Raw genomic sequence first — 21,456 nt, 5'->3', positions numbered from 1 at the left:
CTGTTCCACTCGGGATGTCCCTGGCGTAAATGGCATACTAAATGCAGGGTCACACCCCGAGTCCTGTAGATACTTGAGTGAATGGTTGGCACGGGTACTCATGTTTGCTGACCAGTACGAGGCGAGTAGGCGGAATGGCCACCCCCCGTTGGTTACCTTGTAACTAGTCGTGCGTCCTGACGTCGTAACTGGAGTGACGGCCATTTCATGTCCTATAGGAGGGCAGTAACACTGACGTCAGACCTGCGGTGGTTACTCGTCACAAACCACGGCGCTCTTCTGTTGACCTTCTCAAGAAATTTTGTCACACAGACACAAACAAAGACTAGAGTATGTTGTACGCCTTAGACTGTTAGATTTCTGACTTCGAACATACAAATTACAATATAATTTTTTTCTGACACGACAGAGCACAATATTGGAAAGGTCCTTGGGAAGTCAAGAACTCATTTGCTACAAATTGCAATGTTCCCCCTTTGTCCAGGATTCAACTTGTGGTAAATTTGACCAACCAAACTCGATTCAAGCATAACTAGAGTTCGGGGACCTCATACCTCCATGAAATATTTATTGCTTTTTTGTGGATGGTATGTATGTTTATAGTCGGTTGTATTTGAGAGTAATGGTTATATAATATAAATGTTATGGGAAAGTAGTGGTGTATCTATTTAATGACACAGAGGATGTCCATCTGATTAGTAATTATCAAATTGTGACACTTAATTGTGTAATGTGCGTTTAAGAGGTCGACGGCATATGGTAGTGTGGTGTTCCTTAAGCTTGATGTTTGGCATTTAAAATGTCTAAGGTTGTCAGCATTATTGAGGTTCGACTATGTGCCTCAGAGCGGTGTGGTGGGAGGAAGTTGGGAAACTCAGAAAGAAGAAGGGATGTGGCCAACTTTAGTCAGATGGTGATTTGATTTTCCACCAATATGTCATAACATCAGCTGTTCACACGGTACAAAAACGAGATGCTCACTTTCCTCTGACAGCCCTACACCAACTGTAAGATGAATACTTGGCGCCAACCCCGTCTGCTAACAGCTGTCACCTCACCATCTGCTTTGAGCTAAGCCCATTAACAAACACATAAAGCACGATGCCTGTACCAATATATCTCAAATATAGGGGTGATTTCTGATATTATTACATCGATTATAATGACAGATACGGCTCCCAAAATCTCATCGATTCGAGCTTTCATCACACCCCACCAACACAACAAGTATGAAAGCAATCCATCCAGCCGTTCTTGAGTAATCATCTACACAGACAGAGACACATAACAGAAAATATAACCTCCATTCCATGACATTTCATGGAGGTAATTATTTATTCTCTGATGAGGAATTATAACAATTGTTTTTTTTAGAGTAGATGATTGTCAGAGATGAAAGTCAGTTTTGCCCAAAGCAAATCTGAAATGAAGTTGCTAATGTTATTTATTGACAAATAAATCAAGTGTCCAGAAACAATTTGTAAATTGATTTTGAAGATCATCCCAACCCAAACTGTGATGTTTGTCCAGTGGTTGTTTGTAATATATCAATATGTGCAACTTGCACCTTATTCACTGTGATCTATTTGCAGGGTACTTTGGAGGTTATTAGAATGTTGTTGCAATTACATGTAAATGTCCAAACTCTCTTTCAAATCACCAATAAAGCTAACACTTGCTTTTGAAGCTGAGTACCCCTATCAATGGACTGGGTAGAATTAAAAAGCGTATGCAGTAAGACTGTAACTCAGTGTACGCAATAATCTAATGAACCATACGTTATCGTTGCAGGTTTTTGTTGATGACAAGCGCGTTCTTGTCGACCCCGGTACGACCGTGCTGCAGGCAGCAGCCATGGTGGGCGTGGAGATCCCGCGCTTCTGTTACCATGACAGGCTGTCCATCGCAGGTCTGTTCTGGTGCCTGCTGCAAGGCTATAGCTACATCTTACCATTTCAGAAGAATTGTTTGTTATTTAGAGATATGGGGAAAGATGGTTACCTTCTTGATTTTAGAAACATCTTATTTGGCTGCACCTTGTATAAGTTGTAGCTGTTGAAGTGTACTAGTGGTAACAGTTACTGTACCTGTCTACCTGATAGGTACCAGTCATGTTGCTTGTGACCTCAAATATAGGACCACCTCTAAAATCACAATCTTTATAGCCTACGCAGTGCTAAAGCCAATGCTGGCATTCTGTCAATAATTATATCAGTACGTAATGGCATACATGTTTGTACAGATATGCAGACATTTGTCCTTGGGCAAGGGTGAGTATTAACATATTATAAAATGGTTACACAGAAAACATTTCACAATATGTGGTCACAGAAATCATTGCTCCGCCTAACTGGGAGTGAACTTCTGTTTTTTTTTTGCTTGTCTGTGTGTCATTGTTTGTGTGTGTGTCATTTCCAAGATATTTAGTTCATTGTTACCATTTTTTAATTTATTTATTAATCTCCAGACAAGTGAGTAGCCCCTTCAACTTATTGGGAGTTGATTTCTAAGGGGGCTCACTTACATGAATAACAAAACAAAACAAATAACAAACCATTCATCCTCAGAGTTGTTATTTTAGTCTGGGTCTGGAAGGGTTATAGAGCTTTAAGGCTAATTAAGTGAAGTCTGCCATCTCTAATTGCTTTGTTGTTCCTGTGACCAGGTAACTGCCGAATGTGTCTGGTGGAGGTGGAGCGCTCGCCCAAGCCGGTTGCGGCATGCGCCATGCCAGTCATGAAGGGCTGGAAGATCAAGACGGACTCAGACATGACCAAGAAGGCACGCGAAGGAGTCATGGAGTTCCTATTGGTCAATCATCCACTGGACTGTCCCATTTGTGACCAAGGAGGTAAGAGAGACAATTATGCAGGAACAACTATTTGGGAGATGGTTCTCAGATGTCTCACTTTTTTGTTGAAAGAAGACATGTCATTGTGTACTTGTGCAAAATGTGGTTGCATTTGCAAGTGTACAAGGGGGTATTTCGAGCGCTGGGTAAGGCACTTTGTTATGTAACTTTTTGCATTGTATCAGACACGTGTATCTTTTTGCATGATGGGTAAGACATGTGCATCATGTTGCATGATGGGTAAGAGACTAAGACATGTTGTGCCCTCTGCAGGAGAGTGTGACCTCCAGGACCAGTCCATGACCTTCGGCAGTGACAGAAGTCGTTTTACCGACAACTCCTTCACTGGCAAGCGTGCCGTGGAGGATAAGAACATTGGCCCTCTGGTCAAGACCATCATGACTCGCTGTATTCACTGCACCAGGTGTATCAGGTAAGGAAAGATATCAACTGTCACTAGCTCCTGGGTTGGACAAGTTCATTCACCTGATTGCCAGTGGCAGGGCTCGAAATACTTTTTTCTGCATACCTGCACTGTGCAGGTAACATTGAAAATTACCTGCACCAGACAAATTTTACCTGTGCCACTCTGAATTTAGGAAGTATGGATCATACTAAAATTGTTAAGGAACCAGGGCTCTAGCCAGCGTCCGTTTTTCCGTCAATTCACGGAAATTTGCTGTGTCTGACGGAAAAAATTTAAAACCAATCCTTCATCCTTGACGAACAAAAAATCCTTTGGTGGAAGCTACAGGCGGCTTGGGGACGCCGTCCACAGCCGTAAAAGCCACACACTGTTTGTCTTGCTGTTGTTATGATTGTTGACAATGTGTGTCGGTGCCCTTTTGCATACGATAATCTCATTAAAAACCCGTTTTTCCGTTCCGTCTTTCTAACTTGATTTTTGCAGTTTTCGCGACAATTGGAATTGGTTGACGGAAAAAAATTTTGAGCTGGCTAGAGCCCTGTAAGGAACCCTTGCTTTTTATTCTTTTATACCATATGCATCCATATACACATACATCATAGGACATTGATGGACCATTACAGGTTAGGTGCAGGTAGACAACAGAAATACCTGCACAGCTCCAATTTTACCTGCACTAATCTGTATATGCAGGTAGTATTTCAAGCCTTGCCAATGGACAAGTAAAAGTACCAATTGGCCCAGTACATGTCCCTACCGACTTGCCTGATCAGGCTGGTGTGATTGTTCTGTGTGTGATTTCTCCATGTGCATGACTTTTCCATGGGTAGATGTGTTTAGACTAGCCTGACTATATCATGCTCCCAGCACACTCACACAACTGACCAGCCATAGAGGCTTGTCAGACACTCGTTAAGCAAGATATGTAGTAATACCATACTTTTTGTTAATTCATGCAAAGTAAAATACATCTTCACGAGTTTGTGGTAGCACCATGCACTGTAGTCTGTTGCTGCCATGGAAACATGTTTGCGGTGGTTGTAAGTTAACTGTGAACATTAAACACCGCGAAAGTTTCTGCATTTACAGTATGGGAGCCCCGGTAAACTAACCTGGATGGTACTGATGAGAAGTTAAAATGAAAACCATTAGTTATTTAGTAGTAAAATTTATTTTCCTGCTGTACGCCAGGTTTGCTAGTGAGATTGCAGGGGTCGACGACCTGGGCACAACTGGGCGTGGTGGAGACATGCAGGTGAGATAGCACTCAACTAACACACAGCAAAAACTTTCTCCTCTTTCTCTTGGAACAGTGTATAAAACCACTGTGATTTTTATTGAAATTACAACATATATATGTAGATGTAGGTGAATGTAGGAGAAATTACTAGTACAAATATTATAGATTTGCGTCCACAATTACCTGTATGTGCAGTAATACATGAGTAGTAGTGAATGATGGGCATCTGTATTTCTTCGGATAAAGGTTTCATTCAAAATGTTAGTTATCTTGATGTATGTGGCCTTTATGGATTAAAAAAATGTAATGCAGGCTTTGTTGTATCTAAATTGTCCCAAAAATTGCCCCATACACCCTCTTATATTTTACCTGTTGTAAGATTTTGCAACATGTAGAATAAGACTTGCATGTACACATACCAAATATCACAAATATGTGGAAACACAGACACACAGATACACACACCACACACAAACACGCACACAGACACACGCACACATAGTCTCACACACATGCACACACACACTGCACACACACACACACGCACACACACACAGACACACACACTCACACTTACACGTGCACAGTGTACATAGAATCTACAAGGTGCTGCACTGAAAATTTGTTCTTTTTTCAAAGTGACACCTGTTAAGTTTGACATTTGGTTGTCTTTTGATTAGGTTGGCACGTATGTTGAGAAGCTGTTTAAGTCTGAGATGTCAGGAAACGTCATCGACCTGTGTCCGGTCGGTGCGCTGACGTCCAAGCCATACGCCTTCACAGCCAGACCGTGGGAAACCAGGAAGACAGAAACTATTGATGTGATGGACGCCGTGGGGAGCAACATTGTAGTCAGTACCAGGTGAGTAAAAGGCCAATCTTGAACCCAACATAGGCACAGTAATTATTGTGTTTGTGTTTGCACTTATGTCGTATGTATGTTATTACTGCATGTCTATGTTAGTTGTTAGTGTGAATTGTGTGCACTTATCATAATCATGTTGTCTGCTTGCCTTGATCAGATCTGCTCTGCTCCAACAAGCAGCTTTCATGTTGTTGTGTATGTCCTGAACCTGTACCCTTAAACTCCTGGCTAGTAGGTCCCAACAAGTTTGTGGAGGTCTATATCTGTGCCTCGTGTTTAGAGAATGAGGTTGCTGACTGACTCCCCTTTGCCCTGATGAGTAAGATTTTTCCTGACACACACTGATTCTGTTGGCTCAGGTCTGGTGAAGTGATGCGGATACTGCCTCGCCTACATGAGGACATCAACGAGGAGTGGATATCAGACAAAACACGGTTTGCGTACGACGGGCTGAAGCGCCAGCGCCTGACCCAGCCCATGATGAAGGACGAGAGCGGGAACCTGGCGCCGTGCACGTGGGAGGACGCACTACTGAGGACTGCAGAGAAACTCCACGGGGTGCGAGGGGAAGAGGTGGGGGCTGTGGTGGGGGGCCAGGCGGATGCAGAGTCCCTGATTGCCCTGAAGGACTTACTGAACAGACTGGGCAGTGAGGCCCTCTGCACAGAGGAGGTCAGTCTTTTTGATCTTCAGTACAATGTAGCAAACATGTTGAGTTGCTTAACTGTAAATGCATTTAAGTTCACGTGGATCAATTTTGCGGTAGCTGGAAACTGGAGTGTTTGTGGTAGTTTTAAGTTTGCGGTAGGCGCCATAGACTGTGACATAGTCACATACATGTACTATAATGGAAAATTTCCGCGGTGGAATGGCCACCAGGAAAACCACGAACATAAAGCTACCTGAAACATTTCTGCATTTTACAGTATCTGCCTAACGAATGGGATGTCCACGTGTAGTAAATGCTTGTTTTGTTTGTTCCAGATTTTCCCCATGAATGGTGCCGGGACAGACCTGCGCTCCAACTACCTACTCAACACGTCCATCGCTGGGGTGGAGGAAGCAGATGTCTTGCTGCTGGTCGGTACAAACCCACGCTTTGAGGCTCCGCTCTTCAATACGCGTGTTCGCAAAAGCTGGCTGCACAACGAGCTCCAAGTGGCGGTGATTGGCGCTCCAGTCGACCTGACGTACGAGTACAGCCACCTCGGGGAGTCGCCCAGCGTTCTACAAGACCTCATCGATGGGAAGCACCCGTACTCTAAAGTTCTCGCAGGTGCCAAGCGCCCGATGGTGGTGATCGGCAGCGAGGCTCTGCAGAGAGAGGATGGGGCGGCGGTTCACAAGGCGGTCGGCACGTTGGCGCAGAAGCTGCGTGTGACCAATCAGGTGGAGGGAGAGTGGCGTGTTCTCAACGTGCTCCACAGGGTGGCCAGCCAGGTGGCAGCGTTGGATCTTGGTTACAAGGCCGGGGTGGAGGCGATCCGAGCTAACCCTCCCAAGGTTCTGTTCCTCCTGGGTGCAGATGGTGGGGCCGTCACGCGTGAAGATCTTCCCAAAGACTGCTTCATTGTTTACCAGGGTCACCACGGTGACGTGGGAGCACCTGTGGCCGATGTCGTCCTGCCGGGAGCAGCGTACACGGAGAAAACGGCCACGTACGTCAACACGGAGGGCCGCGCCCAGCAGACAAGAATGGCCGTCAATCCGCCCGGGATGTCCAGGGACGACTGGAAGGTTCTCCGTGCGCTGTCCGAGCTCGCCGGCCTCACGCTGCCCTACGATACACTGGATGAAGTACGAGGAAGGCTGCGAGAGGTTTCGCCAAACCTGGTCCGGTACGGAGACGTCGAGGATGCCAACTACTTCAAGCAGGCACAAGAGCTGGCTAACTTAGTGGAGGGGAAAATCAGCGCATCACCACTGCAGCCAAGTCTGCAGGAACTTAAGGACTTCTTTATGACAGATTCTATCAGTCGAGCCTCCCAGACCATGGCCAAGTGTGCCAAGGCTGCCTCCCAGGAGCAGGATAGCAAGCATACGGAATATTAGTGTTGACTTCAGTGTGTCATGCTGTTTCATATAGTGGCAGGTTACAAAAAAATACAGAAGAATATCAAATCTTAACATTATCTGATTTGTTGAAATGGTATGAAAATGTACTGATACAGTAAAAAGTAAACAAAGAGTGCCGCAAAAGTAAATCAAACATTAGAAGTTCCTTTACCCACCAGCTACATGCACATGTATGGATAGCAGATAAGAGCCAAAGCTTTCCTTACCTCCACATTATCAGTTACATAACGATTAGGATGAATGACAATAAGCAGTTACAGCTGTGTTCAGTAGTCTTGTGACAATAAAGTTGTGTTCAACATCTGAAACTTGTGTTGTACTTATTGCTTAATTAATATAATTGATACAACCACATGCACTTTTATTGTAGAATTTAGAATCTTACCAGAGTCTATCCTGTGCAAGGATTGTCCGACTGAGGTAAGCCCAAACCAGGCCAGGTTGCCAGCCACAGAACAGAGCAGTTTGAGGGAACAGAAGAATTGCATCTAACTGATTTATAAAAACCTGGAACTGTGCAGCCCCTGCAGCGGTAGAGAATCTCAAGTTCCAGCTCAGGAGAGTTGGCTTGTAAGGCCATGTGGATTTGATTATATGACTGACAACATTTGACATCTGCATGCACCAATTTTCGTACATTTTAACCATACTGTAAATTAATAGAAGTTGAATAAATCTTTCCACTGGGCAGATACAATTGGATCAGAGACACTGACATTTAATGATTATGAAAGAACTGCACTGCCAAAAGCAACAGTTATTACCGTCTGTAGGACCCAAGTAGCTGTGTGGTTTCTGACTGGCTGCCAAGAACTTCAAACCACAGCAAATATTTTTTCCTTCGCGGAAAAGTACTTGCCTGCAATTTCAAATGCAATTACAGTAATTAGAGAATGGAGGAGCACAGAACAAATTTTATTGAGCAAGTTCAAGTTGTCTTGCCAAATCGTAATGCCAGCTTTGACGGCCTTTAGTGGGTGTGTCTCTTTAAGGTGTAGGACCCTGTCCAACAGAGTTCCTAGGTGGTTGCTTAAGATTTGTGGCCCAAGGTTTGTATCCACACTTGGATAATGCTGTTCTGAAGTGTTCTTGTCCCTTAGATTTAGGTTCAACTGATTTAACAATCAGTTTGTCAGGCAGATACTTCAACAAAGCTTGAAATCCCTCCCACGAATCTAAAGTAACCACCTAGGAACTCGTAGTTAGATCACACAATGGTCTCTCCATAGGGGAACTAACCAGTTACTGGATTACAGATGGTTCATTTCCATGTTAGTCTGTGGTAAAACTTCACAAATCTGGTTCATTTTGTTTTCATAAGAATGGGCTTTTAGAGAATAATAGCTGCTTTTGCGATTGACTCCCATCTAAACTTTACATGTGCAGCACATGTACGCAACACAGACAAAATATAAGCAAGGTCATATCAATAGGTAATGCAAGCATTTATTATGCAAGAGATGTAAGTATTGTACAATGGCCTAATTGATTTTAAAATGGATCATAGTAGCATATACAGGAATATGTTGTACATCATATTTTAACTTTCCATAAAATTTACTCGGTATTACTAAATTTTCCACACAGAGGAAATTGCTACAAAATTCAGAAACAAGTACCAGGATTCTAAAATAATCTACAAAGGTAGAGTAAATTAAGGGAGTAGAATTTAAAATTAATCAATTTGAAGTGATCTTTAATTACTGAGCATGTTTGAAATTTGCTATCATAGAATATTATCAGTTCTATACATACAATGGCACAGGATGCTACACAATGTCTATATGAGCACTATATAGTAGTTACATGGATAGTGCTTATTGTAGTACACAAGGTTTTGACAGGAAACATGAGCAGACTACATTACAGTAGTTAGTCTTATATGCTTGCTGCTAAGACAAAAAGTCAACATGACACTTTTGAATCATTGTCACCTGAAGAGGTCTATTCAAGTTGAATACAACCTACTTGTACATCTCTGTGGCCTTAATCAGCTCCACTGGGATGGGAACAATGGTATGATATATATCAAAGAAACCAGTACTGGCTTACATGTATGGGACTCATAAAACTAGAAAATGAATGGTACAGTAGAGTGGTTCATAGTAATAAACATACATGAACCAGAAGTTCCCATCAGAGGCATAATAAAGACATATTAAGAAACCCCACACACTCATTTTTGCTATTTTACAGTTCTTACTGTATTTTTGCCTTTTTCATGCAGATACACCAGTTTGTTATGTAGGAACTTTAGCTATGAATTGACACCTATGACAGAGATAGAAAAGTAAGCTGAACAAACTTATTCCAATTTCTCAATGTACAGGTAGTACCACCATTTGTGGTATAAAAAAGTTTGTAGAAAGATGATGAGGTACGTGTACTTTCATGAAGAAGGTGTCCATCAAAAAGGTGGATCTTACACCATTGAGAAGTTTATTCTACAGAACCTGTAGGATATTGCACTAGAAACCTTTGATTTCAATACTTTGTTTACCATTTCACAGTTGGAAAAGATAAGTGCAGTAATAAGAACAATCTCAAGACTAATGTGCCTAATACAAGGCCCATTGCAGGCCATATACAGGTAGACATCAACACAGGCCTGCACTATTCTTCAGCAAAAAATGAGTTTGAGAGAAATGCATATTTTAATCAATTTGAGAAGAAGACTACCTTACTTTTAGTCCAGGCTATTGCAAACTTAACAATACAAAGATGCAAATTCACACATCTATTCTGGTCTTGGCTTATTCTCATTATTTGCTTTCTCGATTGTAATTTCCACGTGCTCGCAGAACTCGCGGATTGCCCCCTGGCCGCCGCGCCTCTTGGACACGAAGCGCGAGTAGTTCTTGGCGGGATACTGAGCGTCCAGCGGGCAGCCGTTCACCCCTGCCTTCTTGATGCACTCGGAGTCACTGGCATCACTCCCTGGAAACAACAACATCAGCATGAGCCATGTTGGTTAAAGGGGCATTCCACTCCAGAAGCGAGTGTTATTTTCTGATAGATGATATTTTTTGGGATACAAATGCACTCGACTTTTTGCAAAGACTTAGTTACCTGATTTGTTTTTTAGACAATATTCTTTTCTAAATTAGAGCACCCCCATGCGGACCCGCTTCTAATGTTTTGCGCCGTATATGAGTTCGCGACTTCCGTCACACCTTCTCGCTAACGGTAGTCGGGATAAGCTTGACAAAGCAGTCAAGTGATAATCACACATGTAGGGAAATACAAAAAAAAAAGTTTGAAGACTATATCATCTTGGGATGGGGATATTTGGCCACTTAACTATAAGGAGTTGAACGTCGGTCAACGTAAAATGGTGGCGCCAAAACTGCTTGTGTGGCCGACGTTGGGCACAATTTCTCGTTAACGGTAGAACCGCTGAGCGAACGAGAGTGGTAGGGTGGCTATCGGACATTTAGGAAGGAACACACAAAGTTTGAAGCTCAGCGGTTCTTGGAATCCAGAGATGTGGTCACTTTTGTGGATCATTCTTCTCTAAAAAGGCTACTTTTATACATTAACAAATTACTACAGAATGACCCACAAACGTTCTGACATTTGCGCACACACATACAGTCTACTCAAAAAGTGACCTAAAACATCATAGTATCGAAATCTATACTAGTACTAACCGGTACCTGTTCCCATGGTCAAAGCCACGTCCTCCGTTAGCAGCGCACAATGCATTGGAAGGGTCCTCAGGGGAATTCAAGAACTCGTTTGCTACAATGTTCCCTCTGCGTTTAAGCTTAGGCTTGTGGTAAATTTGACCAAACAAACTTGATTCAAACATAATTATTTATTCTCTGAGGAATAATAATACTCATTTCTGGAGTGGAATGCCCCTTTAATGACATGTATGATTAATGGGAGGTGCCCAAAGATGGTACCCGCCCTAAGATGGCATTAATTTTTTGCTGATCTTATTATGCGACGGGGGGAAAACTGCGCCTGCGGTTTTAATCCCCTGCTTCCCTGTAGTCGTATCAGTCTACTGGTATGAACTGTCTGTCTTGTACGTTTTGTATGTCTTTCTTATTTGGATGTGTCAAGTTGGCAAGAGTGGGTTGGTGGGAGCTCGGCGGACAGGTAACCTGTCGTGGGTAGCTTGACACATCCCTTTTTCTTTTCTTCTTCTTTTGTATGTTCTTTGAAATGTTATAAAAAAAATGAAAACAGTTAAAAAACCTCTTGTCCCTCTTGTCTAGTTTTCTTTCTTTTTTGATTTTGTTATACCTCAATTAAAAATAGATCATATTCATTGATTTAAAGCTTGTGGCAAGGATTACATACCTATATATGCCACTTGCAGCCAGTCCAGACCAAGGTCCTTCCTCCATGAGTCCACAATGGCCAGCTTGTCCTGTCATACAACATCACAAGACAAGTCAAACCAACAGTTAGCAAGGAGACGAGACTGGGCAACTTCATTAGAGGCCCAAATTATCATCAGGGCTCAAAATACCACCTGCATATGCAGGTAAAGTTAAAGCTGTGCAGGTATTTCTGGTGTCTACCTGCACCTAACCTGCACTGGTCCATGAACTAGGTTTTATACATGAATATCCTATGGTGTAGGTGCATGTGGATTGTTATTAGCTGCATTGACTGTTACCACCTATTAAGTATAGTTCCTGAACGATTTTAGTATGATCCATACTTCTTAAATTCAGAGTGGTGCAGGTAAAATTTGTCGGGTGCAGAAAATTTTCAATGCCACCTGCACCAGTGAAGGTATGCAGAAAAAAGTATTTCGAGCCCTGATCATGATATCAACTTTAATAATGTACTATTCAAATCCAACAAAAAGGGATAACAATGTGAGGATGAGACATCACATTACTTAATATGTACTTTAAAATGACAACAAATAAAAAAATAAAAAAATGTGTGTCCACCTCACAGCCTTCCTCCAGTTTACAGCCAATCTTGGCAGCCAGTTGGCGATGGACCTGACTCTCATCCTCCGAGATGATTCTCACCTGCAGACAGGTGCCATGATGGGATGTTTACAATCATGTGACTACATAATTCTGCACTTTCTGTACAATTACAAGTACAATTGTGCACCCAGCATTAGAGCTGTGCACCTTGGACTGTGGGTGATTGTACAATAGTGTACAGGCTATTCTAAATATTCAAGGGTCAAAAAAGTAACAAAACCTTTGTTGTTGTTACAAGTTAAACAAGTGCTTGAAAAAAAGCACTTTTTTGTTCTATTAACATAATATGACTGAAAAACACAAGTAGAATGAAATGATAAGGGAAATGAATGTGTAATTATTCCTAATCTCAACACATGTTCTACCCCACAAAAGTGTGAAATTCAAGGCAACAAACTCTTTACATTTGAACATCAGCTACATGTAAACTGCAATCACTCATTAGATTAATACAATTTTTGTATAACAAACGTTACACTGAACTGCAGAAATAATGTATAACACAGTATACCACTGTACATGTAAAAAGACAGAGAGTTGGAAGACATTACAAATACCCAAAACGCTATGCACACCCGTGCAAAAACATGCAAGGCCTGTGTACTATAAATGTTGTTTAAATGTCCAAATTCGTTTCTCTGAACTTTGACCATGATATGGCTTAGACACATACTGGTCTTTCTATCCCACCATGCACCACACCTTACCTCCACACCCCTATTGGCCAGCTGTTTCATACCGTTGATGTCGTGGACGTTGAAGGAGCGAAACTCCTCGCCGGTTGGCGAGAGATGAACCTGAGCCTCAGTCAGCGCACCTTCAGCACTCACCACCACCAGACATGGAGCCTGCACAAAAACACTCTTAGTTACAACAATGGAGATGAACCTGAGCCTCGGTCAGCACTCACCACCACCAGACATGGAGCCTACACAAAAACACTCTTAGTTACAACAATGGAGATGAACCTGAGCCTCGGTCAGCACTCACCACCACCAGACATGGAGCCTACACAAAAACACTCTTAGTTACAACAATGGAGATGAACCTGAGCTCGGTCAGCGCACCTTCAGCACTCACCACCACCAGACATGGAGCCTGCACAAAAACACATTATGAAGTAATCGTGGCGTCGAACGCCCTCCCCAAGTTACGTCACGGTCATCCACTGACCGCGGTTCGAAAATTATTTACCTACAACAGTGCGGGTGCGGGCACCTCTGGTCGCGCTGTACAGAAGTCAAGTAGGGCTCGCAAAACGGTAAAATAGCATTTAATCTAGCTTGAGGCACGTCATATAAACTTGAGTTTGAAAAATTCCCAGTGGTCGGCTAACGAAAAACAAGCCGACACGCGCCGGGGATCATTGATGTAGCAAACTCATGTCTGCATGAAACCTTACACTCCCATAAAGTTTGCGACAGGCTTTGAAGTCAGTGCGCGGCCCGCCCGATCTGACAGTATGTAAATCGCTGAATGCATCATAACACCAACACAGTTGAAAGCGAATTTCTCATTGCTTGTCCAAAAATAAACCAAGTAAAATACAGCTAGCGGTCAAAAAAAAATCGAGGATGTGGTGAAAAAATATATTAATGCCGTTGCATTGAACTAATTGATGGATTTGCCAAGTGTTTTGAGATCACATGCGGTGCCGAGGTCATCATATCTGTTTCCGGGGTCACCATGCTTGCCGACACTTTTCGGCATTCTTGTGACAAATTTGTGGCATTTTGTGCGCTCATACGTAAAGGCCATTGGTGTAAAATGAAGTATTTACTCTGATTACCAAACGAAGCAACAGATCGTATACGTTGACGTGACTTGGAATGCAACGAGCGGCGTAAACAATCGCTAAGTTACAGCGAGACTTGCATCGCGAAGACGTACGCACCGTCAAAGAATACGTATCAGAGGAAGTTGAAGTTAGTTGAGACAAAATTCTTCCTTCTGTTTTTTCAAAATCGTTCAAACAAGTCAAGGAAAGACAGAGGTATTTGTATGCCGAAGTTACGGTACCTATTTAGAATGGAACAATATGGAACGTTATATTTATAACAACATTTTTCTGTTTTTACCGGCTGAGATTCATGGTGTAAATTGTGCATGGACGATGTAAAATAAACTCCCGAACGGAAAATCCCCAAACACCAACACTCTCATTTATCAATAGTCAAAACGCAACAGTTTTCAGACAACTGACACTGTTACAATACGATGTCGAACTGGTAAATTTACGTCCGAAGTTGCGGCACCTTCCGTTATATTTGGAGGCATTTGTCACGGTGATCATGCACAAATTTTAACAACGCACAACTGAAGATAGATCAGGTCTTCAAACATTGAATACACATTTATGGTACCGTAGTACTGGATATGTTTGGATCAGTGACAGATAATCACAAAAGCGACAGTCACTGTAAAGTCCAAACCATAGGAAACACTGTGAAATCAAATCCCTGTAAACTTAAATCCATTTCAGTAATCACATCAGACTTCACTAGTCCATGCATATCTAACCTCTTTGGTCTCTATGTTAGGATCCAGAAATGCTGCTGCAAAGTTACATGCATCTTCCACCATAGCGGAACTTGTACTTGAGCATGAAAGTTCATCTGTGTTGGTAGAATACATTAGAAAAATTGCTAACACTTTACTTCCAACACTGAATTAAACTATAGGGACTTATCCCTCTACGTTTTTGGTCAATCTCCGTCGACCTTGTTCACAGAGTGAGACTGACCCTTTCTGTCTCCAGCAGTGACGTCAGAAACATGCCACTTTTGCAGACTTTCAGTACTTATGACCCCCTCCTGCAAAAGTGGTGTGTTTCTGACGTCACTACTGGGAGATAGAAATGATCATTCTGTGAACAAGGTCGATGGAGATTGACTGAAAATGTAGAAGGGTAAGTCCCTGTAGTTCAATTCAGTGTTGGAAGTAAAGTGTTAGCAATTTTTCTATAGAACTTGTACTTGCCTGCCTCTTTTCTTTACCAAAGTAACCGAACCTCAAAACGCGCTGCTCTGCAATTGGCCAATCAATGTCGATGTCGATGTCCACACTGTACTCCGCTGCCATCTCCAGATATCCCACCTTCCCACCCTGGGCAAGAAGAAATTTGGAATATTAAAGTTTTGGACTATATTTAAGTTTGCACCCATAAGTGATCATTCTACAGACTTCAGAAGTGCTGTAGACTTGCTCTTGAAGCACAAAATACTGTTAACTCATTTAATTTTGAGAGAACAACACAGCATGTGGAAAATGAAAATTTTCGATGTTGATAAAATATCATAATAGCAACACGACAGAAATGTCAGTGCCCCATCACAGTAAGACGAAAAATGCAGTCTTAAAGACATATGTCAAGATTCCAAGATATATATTACTCAATGTAACAAAATCAATGCTGGTATATAATTGGTAAATGATAAAACACTATGTCTTTTTTTTTTCAATTCCTGTTTTGTCTTTGTCAGCAGGGCTTGCCCTTTATTTGTAACAGTCAGCCTAGTTGGGCAGCTCTTGCTGTGAGTACTGAACAGCCAAACCAATAAATAAAATAAATATAGAATCTGTATTTTGTATGTATTTCCATTTTCTGAGGTAAGTTGGTGCCTACAGACCTGTAGTTAGCCTTTCTGCACCAGGATGTAGTACAGAAGTAGCTACAGACCTGTAGTAAGCCTTTCTGCACCAGGGCTGTAGTACAGAAGTAGTTACAGACCTGTAGTAAGCCTTTCTGCACCAGGCTGTAGTACAGAAGTAGTTACAGACCTGTAGTAAGCCTTTCTGCACCAGGGCTGTAGTGCAGAAGTAGTTACAGACCTGTACTGCTGTAGTAAGCCTTTCTGCACCAGGGCTGTAGTGCAGAAGTACTTACAGACCTGTACTTACAGACCTGTACTGCTGTAGTAAGCCTTTCTGCACCAGGGCTGTAGTACAGAAGTAGTTACAGACCTGTAGTAAGCCTTTCTGCACCAGGGCTGTAGTGCAGAAGTAGTTACAGACCTGTAATAAGCCTTTCTGCACCAGGGCTGTAGTGCAGAAGTAGTTACAGACCTGTAGTAAGCCTTTCTGCACCAGGCCTGTAGTGCAGAAGTAGTTACAGACCTGTAGTAAGCCTTTCTGCACCAGGGCTGTAGTGCAGAAGTAGCTACAGACCTGTAGTAAGCCTTTCTGCACCAGGACTGTAGTACAGAATTAGTTACAGACCTGTAGTAAGCCTTTCTGCACCAGGGCAGTAGTGCAGAAGTAGAAGGATCCGTTCTCAATCAGTTCGCCGTCCCAGTCCTGTCTCCTGGGTCTCTTCTCGGGGTTCAGGTTCAATGGCGCTGTCACCTCACCTGGGGAAATAAATCAACTGAGCTACTGAAGTTTCACAAAACACATATCCGGAACTGTACAAATGCGACCACATTGAAGTAAGTATTTGACCACACATTGTACCAGTAGACTGAAGCTACGTAATTACAACTTTCAGCCATATCATAAGCACTTTGGCTCACTACTGACTGATGCATTGCCAAAAATTTCTAAACTCTTATCATAAATGTTAAAGTCACACCTACTTTACCCGACAGAGAATAGTTAGGCTACAGAACCCTATGACTGGTACAAAGTGTTTGCCTTAAGTGGCCTTATTTTTCAAAACGACATCAGAAGACAAAGTCTGTTCACAGCAATGAGGAACACAGAAAGATGGGAAATAACACATAGGATTGGACAGGCATGGCCTTTACTTAAAACGTGAGGATGGCTGACTGAGGATATTGCTAGATAGATCCATCTAAGGACAGGAATTTGCATCTTGTGACAGACATGACGTGATGTATCTTATTTTTGTGAGCTTAAAATGACAGATTTAACAATGAAAAATTCAAGCTGGAGACAACAGTACTAGAGACACGCTCACCTTCTTTGACTTCCTTCCACCTGAAGGCATGTCTTCTCACCACGGCAAACAGGGAGTCAAACCCGTCCTCAGTCATGGCCTTCATGGCCTTCCGCAGGTGGAACGGGTGGACACACGGCGCCGTGGCCTGGACGTTACCGAAGATATCCACCTCTGGGGAGCACACAAGGGAAAACTTCACACCCTTACCCATACTGCTTTGTAACCCCTTCAGTCCTACACATAGACACATTGGCACACACACACACACAGACTGACTGATGCAAACACAGATAAACAAGACAATAATACTACTTTGTTACATCGGTATTGAAAATAGCAATACTGGTCAGCCAGCACTAGTGTCCAAACTCAGTAGGACAGTGCCAGGAGGCTTTGGATTTACCAGCGAGGATAATGTCTATTTTCTAGTCATACATGCAGTAGAAGTTCAAAATTCATTACTTGAAGCTGAACAACTAGCCAACCTGGTTTGTTGACTAAGTAGCTATTGGTATGATCCATATTTGTTTGTTTTATCAAGTATCTATATCATTTATCATGCCAGGTGCCTATACAACTAAAACTCTTTTGTTTTTTAAAACATTTTGTATGCCACATGTGTGTTTAGTACTTTACATAATCAATAATTGTCTTGTCATAGAATTGCAAGTACAAACTGGGTAACACTGACAAACTAATCAGTTAAGTATACATGCTGTCCATGCCTAATTGGTTGCATAGTCCATTGTTCTTTGTTATTCCTTCTAGTGTTCCCTCTGTATTACAGTAAAAATGTCAAGAATTACAGTAAGGCCTAGGAAAAAATGTTGTGTTTCCTGTTTCCCTACCTACCTTAGAAAACCTGCCAACCCTAGCCTTTTTTTTGGGTGGGCATTGGAGTCACTTAGTCACTTACTTAGTTTCCAGTTAGAAGTTTTATTCAGTCTGCTTCCTATTGAAGTAAAAACACTGCTTGTCCTATCTAATGAAGGATATATTTATGTATCTATTATGGACAAAATTAAAGTTTCACATTGAAGACATGACATTAGTGTCCTCATGCATTGCAGTTTACTTTGTTCAACTGTATTGTAATATGTCTCACTAAGGGTTTTGGCCAGCCTAAAAAAAATTACAAGAAAAAAAAAGATAATCCCTACCTACCGACCCTTATATTTTCTGGGCTAAAACAGGAAACACATAATTTTTTTCCGAGGCCTAATCGTAAAGTTCCACAGACCTGGATGCGCCCTGATGAACTCCTGTATCGTCTCCAGGGAAGTGGACGCATCACGCGAGACCTCCGGGCTGCGTCTGTGCACCTGGGCTCCGAACTCCCGCGACACCGCAGCTATCTCATCGTGGTCAGTCGACACCCACACACTGCAACACACAGGCACATGTTCAACAATACTGAAGATATATATTTGTATCAAGTCATGGGCATACTGTTGACAGCCATTTACACATAATGCATTTCAAAGCTTTCACTGCAGTCCAACAGACAAAAGTATCAGCACTGAGGTAGTAGGGAATCAGACAGGGCCTTTTTAATCCACGTTAGTATCAATATCAATTGTATATCAGAGTATGAACAATGTTTGGAAATGCTGGTACCTGGACACAGAGCCGTTATGCAACCCTAGTATGGTCCCAACAATTCAGCAGGATTGCCAACATATGTGAAATTCAGGAAGGCAATGCAATATATGTCACCATCCAACATGATGAATGCGTCCCTTATAACATGTCCTTTGGATCAAAATTAGGTGCACAGATCCACAGAATTAGATCCATGCCTCGATCACGTTAAACAGCCTCATTACTCACTGGGTACCTACTGGCTGGCAAAATACATCAGATGACTATTATTATATGGGCAAGCGGCTGGGTTGCGTTACCGATTGCGCCATGGGGACACCTGTACACTATATAGACAAGGGACCTGCAGGCTCTCTGGTGTACAAAAGCACCTTATCTACTGGTAACCAAGCAGATAATGGGTAGAATAATGTTTTCTGCCTGCCTTTCTGACTTGTAGTACAAGCAATCGTGGTGATGTTACAGCGAAGTTGAGGCAGGCAAAAAGATTGATTTACATGTTGATCAGTAATTTGATCTGCTAATTGAAATAATCATCAATAATGCAAATTCTGCTGACATCCAGCGTCCGCAGATCATCATCGAATACCCCAGATGTAACTAAATGATTATATTGATAACAATGATCGCTGGTATTTCAACATAAGTTTTATCAGTGGGCTGCTGCAGATCATTATGAGTAAATGACTACCATGCTCCCCGGGAAAATTTTTGCAATCTTGACCCTCTGAAACGTTATTTCCTGCATTTGAAGGGTAACTTTTTATCACAGACTAGGCAATACTTAATGCCGCCAAAAGTTACTCAATTAAAAACAAGCAACTGGATATGATTTTGCTGGAGTAACTGTTTTTGGCATATCTTATTACCTGGCTGTCTATCCTTCATCGACGAATCTATACTGCCATTTCTATTGAAAATACAGTTTAAGTATTTGAGGGTGATGCCCCAACATCTTTTCAAATCTCGACCCTCTGAAACGCAATTTCCTGCATTTTGAAGGGACTTGGGGCAATGGTTAGGGCAGGTTTGATTACGCTATATGCACAATTCATCCATTACGTTTTTCGGTTCAATTCCGGGCAGCTCCAACGCATTAAGTATTATTAAATTACGCCCTTCGCAAAATGCACTGATTATGCTCTACGTTGAATTAAAACGGCCGATTACACTCTACGCAAAAGGGCATTAGGGCCCCCATTAATATGATTAGCCGTCGCGTTCCATCCAGTCCACCCACAGCTGGGATTACCATTGAGAGAGTGATTGACACAGTTTTTCTTCAAGGAATTTCCATTGGGGGCCCAAACCCCATCAATTAAGGGCCTCTGAAAGGGTAGAATGGCAACCCCCATGTCTACCCTTGGGGCCCAAAAAAGGGTAGGCTGGCTACCCTGCAGGCTAACCTGCTGGGCCCAGGCTTTTCCGTAAACCCCAAAATCTTCAGCCCCGTATCTGCTTGTATCTGCAGCTTACAAAGCAGCGTAGATCCGGCCACTTCCCGTGCTGAGTAAACACACCAAACATGTCCACGTCACCACAACAGAACCAGGCTAACGTTACTGTGGATATCTGCTATGTTTTACCTGTCGAACGCCTCGGAGTCGATAGCAGCCCGCAGGACCCAGCCCACCAGCGGCGTGCCCGCCAGAGGCTTGATGTTTTTCAGCGGGATTCCCTTGCTTCCTCCCCGAGCCAGCACCAAGCACGCCCGGTGCGGCTTTTTCTTCCCGAACCGCTGCATACACAGGTCCTCTGTGGTGGCACAGTCCCCGTCCATTACAGATCTGGGACAGGGTTTGGCACAAAAAGGCGAAATCCGGACAGAAACAGGACACAAATGGCACGGTTTACAGCTGGAACAGTTTACACCTCAGCTGAACCCAATCTCGTACCCAGGGTTAGCAAACACTAAACACCAACAGTAGCCTGGGGACGAGATCACAAAGGTCAGGTCACGTCTTAGGGGGCCTGTATGGGGCAGTCTCGGCAACGCTTTACATCATCATCACAACAACAACATCATCATCACAACAACATCATCATCTTCATCATCTTTACCGCATTTCAGCGCACACACGGAGACGCATTTATTCAAAATCTTTGATATGAACATCACCGTCATTTCTATCATGTTGTGACATTTGCCGATGGCTCAAATAAAAAAAAAAAAAAAAAAATCAACGAAAGATCACGATACAAAGACCAAGCCACGTAACGTTAGCCGATGATCGAAAATCGAACGGGATTTCTTTGTTTACAGTCGGTTCTCGCGCACAAAAGGGAATCAAAAGGGGCCAGTCATTTACATGATTTGCATAACGATTTCTCAAAAGTAGTTGGAGCCAGCTGTTTCCACGTGGTCTAACGATGACATGCCACCTTCACAAAACCCCTTGCATTACTCGCCAAGCAGAGGTTAGGCTCCGGATGTTTGTTTATAACGCTTTTAGTCGTTTTTATCGGGCTTTCTATTTTGTTATTGTATTAGGTATTGTCAATACAAGATACAACACACAATAGAAAGCCTGATA

The 21,456-nt window shown here is 42.6% G+C and overlaps 2 protein-coding genes across 3 annotated transcripts in view; one reads left to right on the top strand and one right to left on the bottom strand.

Annotated features, from left to right (window-relative positions):
• Positions 1–7,762, top strand: part of LOC118406755 (NADH-ubiquinone oxidoreductase 75 kDa subunit, mitochondrial-like) — a 9,481-nt gene extending 1,719 nt beyond the window's left edge. The window contains exons 2-8 of the mRNA XM_035807063.1: positions 1,792–1,909; positions 2,666–2,851; positions 3,125–3,284; positions 4,470–4,533; positions 5,199–5,380; positions 5,743–6,055; positions 6,368–7,762. Of these exons, the coding sequence (XP_035662956.1) occupies positions 1,792–1,909; positions 2,666–2,851; positions 3,125–3,284; positions 4,470–4,533; positions 5,199–5,380; positions 5,743–6,055; positions 6,368–7,435 (2,091 nt within the window). The 3' untranslated portion in view covers positions 7,436–7,762. The remainder of the gene's footprint in view (positions 1–1,791; positions 1,910–2,665; positions 2,852–3,124; positions 3,285–4,469; positions 4,534–5,198; positions 5,381–5,742; positions 6,056–6,367) is intronic.
• Positions 7,763–8,883: 1,121 nt separating this feature from the next.
• LOC118406756 (N-acylneuraminate cytidylyltransferase-like) lies at positions 8,884–20,843 on the bottom strand. Of its 2 annotated transcripts, XM_035807064.1 has the most exons (10): positions 20,509–20,843; positions 18,561–18,703; positions 17,339–17,491; positions 16,639–16,769; positions 15,400–15,525; positions 13,469–13,518; positions 13,128–13,308; positions 12,376–12,459; positions 11,771–11,840; positions 8,884–10,396 (listed from the first exon to the last, which is right to left on the bottom strand). In XM_035807064.1, the coding sequence occupies exons 1-10, from the start codon at positions 20,700–20,702 to the stop codon at positions 10,197–10,199; spliced, it is 1,332 nt and encodes a 443-aa protein (XP_035662957.1). In that variant the 5' UTR covers positions 20,703–20,843; the 3' UTR covers positions 8,884–10,196. The 2 variants fall into 2 exon arrangements, with proteins under 2 accessions (XP_035662957.1, XP_035662958.1); XM_035807065.1 differs by lacking the exon at positions 13,469–13,518 and having other exon boundaries at positions 13,128–13,268; positions 20,509–20,841.
• Positions 20,844–21,456: the final 613 nt, after the last annotated feature.

The sequence above is a fragment of the Branchiostoma floridae genome, chromosome 19 (assembly GCF_000003815.2).
Source record: "Branchiostoma floridae strain S238N-H82 chromosome 19, Bfl_VNyyK, whole genome shotgun sequence".
Classification (NCBI taxonomy): Eukaryota; Metazoa; Chordata; class Leptocardii; order Amphioxiformes; family Branchiostomatidae; genus Branchiostoma; species Branchiostoma floridae.
This window is presented reverse-complemented; position numbering and strand designations above follow the sequence as displayed.